Source organism: Trichoderma reesei, assembly GCF_000167675.1.
Source record: "Trichoderma reesei QM6a unplaced genomic scaffold TRIREscaffold_7, whole genome shotgun sequence".
Taxonomy (NCBI): Eukaryota; Fungi; Ascomycota; class Sordariomycetes; order Hypocreales; family Hypocreaceae; genus Trichoderma; species Trichoderma reesei.
In genome coordinates, this window is record NW_006711154.1 from 411186 (window position 1) to 423560 (window position 12375).

Consider the following 12375-nt stretch of genomic DNA (forward strand, 5'->3'; position numbering starts at 1 on the left):
AAAGAAGAAGAAGAAAAAGACGAAGAAAGGTATTAGAGCGAATCGCTTATGAAAGAATCATCCAATGCCAAATGCGTCAGGTTTGATTCCAGCAAACCATTCAATCTATGCTCTTGCTCCATGGAGAAAGGGGATATCATGAGAAAGTGGAGGGGAACGAGGACTTGTCGTCAGCTTCGTGGATGTGAATCAGACCATGTCCCTGCTCTGGGCGCTCCTCGTTCCACTTCGTGCGCGTCCAAAGATGCGAGATCGCGACTGCGCCTGAGAGTCGGCCGACGTGACCGGGGCTAATCCTGTGCTAGACGCACGAGCAGCAGCTTCTTCCTCCTCCTGGAGCCCCCTCTCCTTCTCTCGAATGCTGGCCATTCTCTGCATGAGGACGTGCTCCCGTCGCTTCTCAAACACGTCTTGGAACCCACCCGTGACAGGCTCCTGATTCGGCACGCTGCGGACACTGCGCGTGCTAGAGGTGGCTCGAGGACGGCCCTGAGGCGTAGCATCGTTGTTGCCATTGTTTGCGGCCGGTGCGGGCAGATTTGCCCAGTACATAGGATGCTCGCGGCTGCCACCAGGATCGACCCGCAGCGGCGCCTCAATGCCCACCTGAACCATTTGATACATGAGTTCCGTGACAAACTTGTTGTGCCGGTTCAGTCGAAGAAGCTCGTTTTGGAAGCTGCTCTTGTGGAAGAAGACCATGTTCATGGTGCATGATCGTACTTGGTTGAAGCCCGTCATTTCGGTGATGATGCTCGGCTGGTAGTCCCGCTTGTTGTTCTTGACAAATTCCAGCATCCTGGCCTTGAGATCGTCAATCATGTGAGCCGGCGTGCCGAATCGCATCTCGAGAGGGATGACATCCGATAGACCGTTGGAACGCCGCTGATTGAGGATGAAGAGGGTGTTGAGAAGGGAGTTTGGTGCCTGAACTATGTGGCCCTGCATCTTCTTGAATTCGGTATAGAGCAGGGAAATCTCCGTGACATAATAGTCGTCGCCCGTCAGTGTCGCTCCCGTGTTGCCGTAAATGGTGACCCGGTCGCCCACATCGAACGGATGCTTGATAAACACAAAGATGATGGACTGCAGGAACTCCTGGGCCGTCGCCTGCAGCATCCATGCTAGGCCGAGGATTGAAGAGCCCGCGGACGCAAGGCCGGCGGCTGTCGAATCGGAGAAGATGGCGACAAAGACGATGACGGCGATGGCAACAATGAGGAAAAGGAATACCTTGTCGAGCTTCTTGATCACGGAATCGAGGTCCTTGAGAGATGCGGCGATAGCTTTCTTCTCCAGATGGATCTCGTTGCACACAGCTTCGAACTCGTCCATGGAAATGTCGCCGTTGAGGTCCTTGTCGAACATGCTGAAGGCCGCCTCAGCCTCCTCCATGCTCTCAAAGGCCACCTGCAGGTCCTCAAGATGCACCGTTTCGCGGCCCTCGCGCACCACGCTACGGTAGATGAGCCGTGCAAGGGTGTGCGCCGACGCAGTGTTCCGCAGCAGCTCGGCCACGATCTTTCGAGGATGGTTGTTGTCAGCCCCTTTCCGGCCCAGGATATCATTGCCAACTCGGTTCGCGACATGGCCAACCTTGCCCAGCACATGCAGGGCGTTGTTGTGCAAAGCCCTCATGGGCGTCTGCAAGCCGCTGCCAGAGGCATTTCCACCGCTGCCCTTCCAGAAGGTGTCGGTGCTTTCAAGCCGTTTCTTTGCATACTCAAAGAGGCACACCAGCTGGCGAATGTCTGCCTTGTTGTTTTCGATGCGGGTGGCATACGTGCGCTGATGAAAGCTTTGGGCGATCCACTGAATGAGAATCTTTTCCACAAAGTTGAGAGTCGCCAGCACGAACAGCGAGATGATGACTTTGTTGACGACGCTGATCCAGTGTATGTGGACTTTTCCCGACTCGCCGTCCGGGACGGGCGCGCGATGGCTGTCCATGGTCGGCTTGAAGGAGATGAGGATGGCCAGAAACCACAGGAACATGGCCGTGTGAAGCTCGAGACGCTGTCCAATGTCCCGCCACTTGGGGGCATTGGTCGACCCGACCATTCGAGCGACAGCGTGGAATATCGGCGGCATCAGATTCGTAATCATGCGCGTCACCCAGAGTGAACACCACACAATCTCCAGCCAGATGCCAAACCACATCACGTAGACGCCGCCCGTGCCACCCACGGCGTGCTCGGTGCCATTGAATCTATACGTGCCGAGCAAGACAGGGGCGAGGAGTAGGGCGGCGCCCGGGATGAGGTAGATGATGTACCGAAAGAATCGCGGAAACTTGCTGATGAAGAGCCACAACTTGTAGAGAGCGGCATCCGTGTTCTTCCTCTGGATGGGCACCGGTTCCGCGTTGTGCTGGTTGAAAGCATCCTCAGGCTCGGGACTGTGATGCCTATTCCTCGTCCGGGCCCTGGACGCTTGGTCGTGCTCTTGGTTAGAGACCAGACGCTCAGCGCGAAGCAACTCAAGGTCGTCGTTGAGACGGTTAGCCTCCGCCCGCTGATTAGTCGGGGTCACGCCGCCATTAGAGTCGTGAGTAGGGGCCAGGGTGTTGAGGGTGTTGAAGGTATCGAGCGTCGGCGCCTCGTACTTTTCGTCGTACCGCTCCACCCCGTCGGCGTCATCCGTCTCGCCATATTGCTCCTCGATCCGCGCCATGTGGTGCTCTTCCATCCGATCCATGTGGTGCTCGTCACTGCGGTCTGTCTCTGACGATACACGGCGCGGGTAAGAAGATGGGGGAGGGCCCGCAGGAGCATGAGAAGCCGGAGGAGGAGAAGAGGCTGGAGGGGGAGAAGAAGCTGGAGGAGGAGCAGCTGGAGAAGCTCCAGGTAACGGCTCTCCAGCCATGGTGAAAGGGTGGGTGACGGAATGGAACGAACTGTCCCGCAGTTGTTGGAGGCGTCAATGGCAGCTGGCTCGGGCTCGGGCTAGAACAATAAGGGCGGTGGGTAAAATATGGGAAGAAGGGGACGCCGTCGACGGCGGTTGATGTATATAATAGAATGAGCGAGCAGATCAGGCGCCAGCAACAGAAACTGTAGACGATGGGTAGGTATCTATCTGGGTATCGAGAAGGGTATATGGGTATCGGATATGGCTTGATGTGCGTGCTAATCGCGATACTTGGAATAATAATAGCTGCCTGACATCGGATCCAGCGGGAGGCTCTCCGCAAGCCAGCGCTGGCTCTAGAGCGATAAAGTAGCTGCAGCCGCCGATGCTGGAGATGCCAGGGACGTGGACCAAACCAGACGCAGGCTCAGGGTTCAGGTTCAGCGGGCTGCCGAGACGATCGGCGTGGTGTTTGTTGGCCCGAGTGACGGCGCTGTGGGCCGAGTGACGAAACGATGCCGTTTGCTGGGTCCTCGAGCCCTGGAGGAGAGGCAGGGGAAAAAAGGAATGAGCAGCTGGGAAATCGAGAGACAGCAGGTCAAGAACAAGCTTGTTATTAGGAAACGAGACGGGCCAGAGCGGGAATCCACTTGTTTTAAACAGCAAATCCCGAGACAGGAAAGGGATCGTATGTGCATATCGAAGGCATCAACTGATTGAAGTTTTTTTTTTCCCTTATCCCTCCTGTTAGCCAGCACTACGGACACGACTAATGCAACTTGGAAAAAAATCGGCCCCCGTCGCGATGTCGCCCGTTCTGGAGTCGCTATCATGCCCGTTTTGTTCCCCCCTGTGGCGCCTGGTGGCGTCTAGTGCCTCTGCAGCGCCTTCAGGGCCGTCCTGCAGCCACCGATTCCCTCCATCTGGTGCCCTCCCAGCAGCGTCAATTGGCTCTGTATCGACTTCGATTGTTCGCTTCGTCTGCTAGTGCCGCCCAATTCGAGGCGCCACGGAACAGAACAGCTCCGGAGTGCCTGTTGCGGCCTAGCGCCGTTGTCTCTCTGCAGCATGACAGAAGACACTGGAATTCTTTACTCCCACATCACCCAAAACCGCCTCGACCTTTTCCCAACCTTACCCGGCCCTCGACTCGAGAAATCAGCAGGGTCGACAAAGCCCTAGTGGAATTCTCCAGAATCGCCGAGGTCGACGTGGAGCCCGTGGCCCACCGCCTGCTGCAGGATTTCCTTGATTTCCACCCCCTTCAGCTTTTGATCCTACTCGTACCTCTGGTGCTCGACAGGGTTTCTGACGATCGTGGTGGAGCTTCAGGATGCGGGACACGCTGGAGCACGGGGATTCGCATTCACCGATATATCCCAGAGATTGGCTTTCTTGGCTGACTCGATCTGTCGGGGTTTGAGCAGCTTGTGCGAGGATCCTGCTTTCGGGTGCAGGTGGTAGTATCACGGCGGGGACAACGCCGTCCCAGGACATGCAGGTGGCCGCCGTGCAACAAACAGTTGGTTGGCTGATAACGACATGCGCGATGCCCTCATCTCGTACGGACCTTTGACCGCGTCTGCGGATGATCGGCTGCGTGCATACAGGCTAGTACTTGCTACTCAAGCTACCGTATGTAGGGGCGCACACTTGTCTCCGGGACTCCGTCTGCTTGGCCCGCGAGAGATCATCAAAGCATCCATGTCTCCATGCCGCGAGAGACAGCAACCGCTCACATCACCCGCCGCTTCCGCCCTGCCTGGGTCGCACGCTCCATCGCGGAACCACCTGGCACACGCTGCGTCAACGTACAGCCCCAGGGTCTCAGCTCGGCTTGGCCACCGTCCGAACCACCGCCGAGCTCTCACTGTGCTGCCGGCCGCGCCTGTCCCGTCACTGCCCAGTCCGGGCCCGGATCCCTAGACTGTGGGATAGAGGCTGCCCGACATGTTCGCAGGCCCAGCTATGGCTCCGGACCCCGGTGCCAAGATTCATCGGCAGTTCGTCCAGTCACAAATAAATTGTCCGCGGAAGCCATGACGACGTTCCGCAGAGTTATTCGCTATCTGGCCAACAAACCGTTATCACGTCGGCGAATGAGACGATGATGCTGCGGATGATCATTCTGTCGCTGCTTTCTGCCTTCCAGCTGTTCTTTTTTCCTTCCCCCTGGACACGCAAGCAAACTTCTCCGTCTCAGACAGATGACATACTCGGGCCTATCCTTACGGCAGCCAAGCAAGCCTCTCAGCAGACGGCCCTGTTAATACGAGGTCCAGTGGCAAAGACAAGCTTTTCGGTTTGCCCTGCAGGCCCGCTACGAATCGAGATTGCCCATCATGACATACATTCACGCATGCTTGCACGATCAAACAAAACATGGCCGTTTTCTATTTGACCATGAATTTGAGCCTTTGCATGGACTTCACATGCTTGCTTGATGCGCCAAGTTTGGAGGGCTGTTTAGGTGTCCTGGTGTTGTCATCCTGCTTTCTCCCCACCTACCCTGCATATCTTTTCGATCAGAGGATGCTTTTTTTAGAATCCACACGAAATGCTCTGGATAACACCCGCTCGTCTCGGAATTACCTATAGCCGTCATCTTAGTGGCCTATCAGGTCGTGTAATACCTCATGGTCCGGCAGTTCTTGGACCATACCGGGTTGTCAATGCGATCCTCGTCTGTTTGTCGACCAGTTGACTGAGCATGACATGACTTGACAGTTTGCTTTCCATATTGACGGTTCCCCTTTAGACGCCGAGTTTTCAACAAATGCGTCGTACAACTACAATTTACAATCATCACGACTATAAGACCGGATACGGTGTTTCCACTGGCTCAAGAAGTTGATGATGACGATTGACTCTTTTGCTGGAGAAGCCAAAACGAACCTCCTCCGACAGGGTGTTTTCAGCTCCTCGCCAAAACACGCCTCGACCTAGGCTCGCATGTCATTCGCTGTGGAAGCTTCTTGCTCGATGCATACTCGATGTTTGGCACTTCCAACCCAGTCACCACAGACACGTTGCCGAGGTCACAGACCGGACCATGCACGGCCTGTCCCGAAACCTGGCTCTCTTGTATGAGTCCCCCCTGCTATGGACGTGAGCATCCGAGTCCATTCAGGCTGGAACCCATGCTTGCCATGTGAACGTCAACAGTCGCCACATGGCATGCTGATATATCTCTTTTCATTGAGTAACTGTTGGTCCAGCCCCTCTTGGTGCATCGTCACACGCGAGAGATGGATACTCGTACAAGTAATACATGCAGAATCAACAGCGACAGCACCTCGAGCTGAAGCCGGAAATCTCTTCAGCGGTCCGCATCCCCCCACTCTGCGCTACTGCATCGCCTCTCGTGGGCTTCCAGATGGAAGTGTCTGCTCCGGCCACCTTGCAAGGCCTTGTCCGCGATGCACAGCGTCATTTCTCAGGCCAGAACGACAATGCTTGCCAGCACACTGTTCTCGTCTCTTCCCTTGCTGCTCTTTCCCCGATCTAGCCCCCATCTTGATGCAATGACACCATTACCAAAGGGCGGTGCTATATGCGTCTAAATGCGCCTAATTAAGACACCACCACTCTGTCGGTAACGGGACGCACCCTACCGCATTGGAACCTATTCAACCTATGATTTCCAGGTATGAGGATCCATGAGCAACCCGTCAACACATCATACCTGTAGCCTCAGTAAAGTCAATTGGGAGGATACTCGGTGGAAATCAGCTTATGACCCCCAACAAGGCTTCTTTTAGTACTATTTGCTGGCAGGGCCAGCTTAGCAAACGTACGACGCCAGCACCTGTGCCTGAGTCATGTGCTATATCCAGAAGCCAAGAGGGCGCCACGCTTCGACTGAGGCTCCTTTTCGTTGACAACGGCAGACTTGACTCAGTTACCGAGTTTCTCGAGATGGCTGTCAAGTATTTTTTCCTCGTGAGAGTGACGGTATGTGAGCGAGGGACATGAAGTGCCGGACTGTGTAAGTCACTTGCTCAGTGCTGATTCTCAATATAAGATATAATATAGTAGTAGTGTTCTTTCGAATTAGATAAGCTCATGCCGATGCCAAGCGACACCAATTCTCTGGCCGGATGGTTTTCGCCTTCGACAACAAGCCGGATAGCAAAGGGATAACAAGTCGGTGAAGTTGCAACAGCAACGGTCCAACCAAGACCAAGACCACTTTGCTCCGTATAGTAAATTTTTTTCTCAGCTCCAACCCCGCGCGTCCCATCGTGGCACCCAATATGTCCCCTCTTCTACCCCATCTATTCCCCTCATTCTGGCTTCTGGACGGAACACCTCCGCATTCTAGGCGAGTCATATCCCTTGTCAAAGCTGTACATGGACGCTCTTGGCTCCCCCAATTCCACCACATGCGGCATCCGTTCCGAGCCAGCCATGCAGCCAGCGTGAACTATTTGGAGTCTGGGTTCGTTCATCCCTTCCGGATGGGCTCGTGGAAAAAGGCTCATCTGCAGACTGATTGGTGCACGACGTTCTCGGTGGTGGTGACGATGATGCCATGATGCTGTTGCAGACCCGGGGTTGGGAACACAAACACCACAACATGAAGACTCTCCATGCATTGCTGAGTGCCGGACAACCGATCGATTGTTGGACAATTGATTGCACGGGCTTCTCGCGATAAAGCGTGATGCTTTTGGATGATTTGCTGCATGTATCTGGCGAACTCTCACTGCAAGACCTGATCCAAGTACAATTCTGACCGGGCTGTCTGTTGTCCAGATTAAGTCCTCCGTGGCAGAGATTAACTCTCGCCTAGCGGTCCTCGTTAGAACGCGGGGTGCATCCGGAGCCACTAAGCAGCTCCCCCAATCCCCCAAGCCGGGGAAACCGTTAGCGGACGCCGGGGCACCAGACCCCCACGCTTCAGTGAGTGCCGACGCCTGAGCAGCTGGAAGCCGGTGCATCAGCCGGGACCTGAGCCTTGGATCCCGCTTCTAGGTCCTCTTCTCTCTTACGTCGTGCAAGTATCACATCACATACTACATCGATGCCAGCTTGCGTATAAAGGCGCGGGCTCTGCCTCCTCCGGGATCGACCATGAGCATCCTCTACCGCATCCCCCATCAACGACAATAGCCAGCATGCAGGCCCCCGACGACGACAAGCAGCCCGCCGAGGTGCAGCACTCGGAGCACGGCCAAGTGCCGGGCTCGTCTCGACACCCCAAGGCCGACAAGCCCGTCCACAAGGGCGCGGATCGTGCGCTGGCCCTCATTGGCAATGAGAAGGTCGAGGTCTCCGAGGAAGACAACCGTCGGATCGTGCGCAAGACGGATCGGACCATCCTGGCAATCCTGGTCTGGGTTTACTTCCTCCAGATACTGGACAAGAGCGTCCTAGGCTACGGCGCCACGTACGGCCTCAAGACCGACACGCACCTCAGCGGCGGCCAGTACTCCATCATCGGGTCCATCGCCCCCATCGCCCAGCTGGTGTGGCAGCCCTTTTCGTCCTACCTCATCGTCAAGGTGCCTCACCGCATCCTCATGCCCGTCCTCTGCCTGGGATGGGGCATCGCCCAGACCTTGATGGCGACCTGCAACAGCTTCTCGGGGCTCATGGCCACTCGCTTCTTCCTCGGCCTGTTCGAGGCCGGCTGCTTGCCCCTGTTCAGCGTCATCACCAGCCAGTGGTATCGGCGAGCCGAGCAGCCGCTGCGTGTTGCGGCGTGGTACGGCACCAACGGACTTGCTACAATCTTTGCCGCCGCCGTCAGCTTTGGCCTGGGCCGCATCAACTCCGACGTCCTGAAGGAATGGCAAATGTAAGTGCATATGATCAAGAGTTCTGCTGGCGAGTAAAGTCGAGTTTTGACCAACAACAATGTGTACAGCATCTTCCTCTTCGTCGGCCTCCTCACCATCGTCTCCGTCCCGTTTGTCTACTGGAAGCTGGACAACGATATCCCCTCGGCGAGGTTCCTGACTGAGGAGGAGAAGCCAAAGGCCATAGAGCGGCTTCGCGCCAACCAAACCGGTACCGGCAGCCGAGAGTTCAAGTGGGACCACGTCCTGGAGGCTGCTATAGAGCCCAAAACCTATCTCTGGTTCGGCATGGCTCTGCTGCTCAACGTGGGCGCTAGTGTCACCAACTCCTTTGGTCCTCTCATCATCAACGGCCTCGGCTTTGACAAGTACAAGTCCAGCTTGCTAAACATGCCGTTCGGTGCTCTTCAAACAATCGTCATTCTTGTATCCAGCTACTTGGCCCAAAAGGCAAAGCTCAAAGGGGCCATCTTGGCTGGGTTCATGCTGCCGGTGCTTGCCGGACTGGTCATCTTGTATTGCGTTCCACGAGACACGGGAAGCCAGGGAACATCGCTTGCTGGGTACTATCTCCTGGCCTTCCTCTTTGCGGGCAACCCGCTCATCGTCACCTGGATTGTCGGCAACACTGGTGGCACGACGAAGAAGTCCATCATCATGAGCATCTACAACGCCGCCAGCTCCGTCGGCAACATCCTCGGCCCCCTCTTGTTCAACGACAGAGACGCACCCGAATACAAGCCCGGCCTTCGTTCCTGCCTGGCCGTGTTTGCAGCTTTGATTGGTGTCATTCTGCTTCAGTGGGCCAATCTCGTGGTGCTGAACAAGATGCAAGCCAAGACGCGCGTGCGCAATGGAAAGAAGGCGGAAGTCATTGATCACTCTATGCAGGACCACTACCACTCAGCCAGAAGTGATGGTGTGCTTCAGGATGCTGAGAGCGGCGACGCAGCAGACGACCAAACTGGACAAAACGCTTTCTTGGATCTCACGGACCGCAAGAACGACGAGTTCGTGTACATCTATTGATGAGACAATAGAGGCTTGGGGCCCTCGAAGGCGAAAGCAGCCATGCTGTCTTCCTAGTATCAAGAATCATTCAATTTTAGCGTTACTGTTATTCTTAATATTACAATTTCAATTACTGCCAGGAAACCGTTGCAAGCAAACGGAACCGTACTGCATTTCTTGTCCGATATGATGAGCTGAGACCTATCCAATTTCTATCTGCACCCATTACCATTCTATACTATTATACACGTTGGCCAGACTAATTCCAACCGCTTCACGATTTGCTAAACACACCCTGAGGGCTTGCAAACTTGGCCACGAGAATGATGAAGCCACCAAACAGGCACATGGCGCCGCTGAACACAGTAGCCTCAAAGAATCCCGCATAATGGGCCACAAACGCACCGTCGATAGGAGGCCCGATCAGAGCTCCAACAGCTCCAAAGCCCAACCCCATGCCAGTGTAAGTACCGATATCGCGCGGGTCAGGGGCACAACCCGTAATGGACACCGCCGCCCCGGACACGATGGTGCCAGAGGCGAAGCCAAACACGGCAGAATAGACAATGATGGCCGCGTTGGACGTGGTCGAGTCCATGCAGAAGATGACGACGCTGGTGACGACGGATCCGGCGGCGTAAATGTTGAGTCTGCCGTATTTGTCCGCCAGCACGCCCGGGATGATGCGACCAAATGTCGACGCGGCGTTGAGAATGGCGGGCAAGTATCCGGCAAGGGTTGCGTCCATGCCTCTCCCCACGGCATACGTCGGGAGGAAGATGACGGGCATGAACATGCCGATGAAGACGAAGAAGGTCGAAAGAATGAGAAAGTCATATCTCACGTCCCGAAAGGCCGAAGCGATCCAGAAGTTTGTCGTCCTCGGCGGCAGACGCGGCCGGACGACGACGAGAGAGAAAGCCATAAAGGGCAGCATGAGGAAGCCAATGATGCGCACCGTCCAGCCGAAGCCGAGAGACGTGCTGTTGAGCATCTTGGACACGGCAATGGGCATGACGATGCCGCCGATGGAGGAGCCCGAGATGGCGACCCCGAGGGCGGCGGCGCGCTTCTTGTCAAAGTACTGGGAGACGCTGGCCATGGCGGGGAACTGGAGAAAGGCCATGGCGAAGCCCATGAGGACGCCTTGGACGAGCATGATTTGCCAGTATGTTTTGCAGAGGCTGAGGATCATGACGGCGACGACGTAGAGGATGGCGGATGGGTAGATGACCTGCTCCCGGATCAGCCATGGGCAAAGAAAAAAAGAAAAAGGGTTCTAGAGGTACGTTTGTGGTTGGAAAGAAGAAGAAGAAGACTTACAAGAGAGCCATAACGATCAAACAGAGGACCTCCGACCATGCCTATGAAGAACTGCAGAAACGCAGACAGGGAGCCGATCCAGGCGACATCGTCCGGAGAGTGGTCTCGAAGCTGGTGGCTCAGATAGTACTCGGTAAAGGTACCAAAGGAGTTGGAGAAGCCCAGGCAGCAGAAGAAGATGGAGGCGGCTCCGAAGGCGACGAGCCATGCCCTGAGGCCACCGTCGGGTGCCGGCTCCAGCTCCGTCTCGGACAGGGGCTGGCCTTGTGCAGAGCTGGGCTCGTCGTCTGCGGACAGAGATTTCTTTTCGTCTGATGGAGTGGATGACATGGTAGACGGCTGGTTGACTCAAGGCCTTGATCGTTCCTGAGAGAGATGCGATTGATAATTCAGGTGTGATCGATACACTCGGAAACACTCATCTTTATAACAGACAGAATGCTCTTGGAGAATCCACTTTCTAAAGCCCCGAGAGAATCCACTCGGCATGACTTCGTGGCATAAAAACCATCTCATTCTAATCCACATCTCGGAGAAGGATCTCACGATTCCACTGCAAAAGGATTCTCCTTGCCCTCGCATTTGCAAGTCAAGATCTCGTGTAAGTCGGGCTTTTGCCTAATCAGGAAAGATGGAGAAAAAGACGAACACCGAGTCCGACCGATTGATAAGCCGCTGGGTTTATCAATCAAAAGCCCGGTCCGGGTCGGATATAAGGCCCATTTGGGAAAATGCCCGAACGACCATGAGAACGACGAGGCGTCACTCCGGGCTTCGACCTTTTCATCTCGACCCTTGAAACTTACATGAGCCTTGACTTGCAGTTGATGTGGAGATTGCCATCTCAACTCTTCCGTCACTCTCAAAAAAAGGGCACTGTTATCGTCACAATGAATCAGGCACCCAAGACGCTGGTCGTCCGAGGAGAGCGGCGACGACGCAGACCGGCAATGTGAGCCAGAACATCAACTCGAAGCATCTCTCATCTAACGACTTATGAACAAAGATCATGCGCCCTGTGCAGGAAGCGCAAGCTGAGGTGCAACCGGGAACGGCCCTGCAGCAACTGCATCCGCTCCAAAACCGAGACCTGCGTCTATGAGACCCATCAGTTGGGAGACCAGCCCGGACCATCGCCCGCGCAGAGCCAAGTCGGCGTCTTCTTCCTCGACTCTCAGGCTCAGACTCAGGCTCAGAGCTCTAGTCCAAGCGACGCGCTGAAAGCATCAAGCACCAGCTTGAATCCGTCATCTAGGAACCCCATCAGCCCGTTGACGCCCAAAAGCCAGGATGAGTCGATTGCCAACGTGAGCTTGTCTGGGACAAGCAATGCTGGCCCTTCGAATTGCAATCCATCCCAAGTGGTGACTGAGCCTCTGCAGAGGTC

The 12375-nt window shown here is 55.4% G+C and overlaps 3 protein-coding genes across 3 annotated transcripts; 1 reads left to right on the plus strand and 2 right to left on the minus strand.

Annotated features, from left to right (window-relative positions):
* Positions 1 to 189: 189 nt before the first annotated feature.
* TRIREDRAFT_60425 (uncharacterized protein) lies at positions 190 to 2673 on the minus strand (the record flags this gene model as incomplete). The annotated part of the gene is made up of 1 exon (XM_006964613.1): positions 190 to 2673. The coding sequence occupies one exon, from the start codon at positions 2671 to 2673 to the stop codon at positions 190 to 192; it is 2484 nt and encodes an 827-aa protein (XP_006964675.1).
* A 5297-nt stretch (positions 2674 to 7970) lies between these two features.
* TRIREDRAFT_60177 (uncharacterized protein) lies at positions 7971 to 9683 on the plus strand (the record flags this gene model as incomplete). Its single annotated transcript, XM_006964428.1, has 2 exons — positions 7971 to 8653; positions 8723 to 9683. 2 exons carry the CDS (start codon positions 7971 to 7973, stop codon positions 9681 to 9683), a joined length of 1644 nt encoding a protein of 547 aa, XP_006964490.1.
* A 256-nt stretch (positions 9684 to 9939) lies between these two features.
* Positions 9940 to 11318, minus strand: TRIREDRAFT_60467 (uncharacterized protein; the record flags this gene model as incomplete). Its single annotated transcript, XM_006964614.1, has 2 exons — positions 9940 to 10902; positions 10989 to 11318. The coding sequence occupies 2 exons, from the start codon at positions 11316 to 11318 to the stop codon at positions 9940 to 9942; spliced, it is 1293 nt and encodes a 430-aa protein (XP_006964676.1).
* Between the last annotated feature and the right edge of the window lie 1057 nt (positions 11319 to 12375).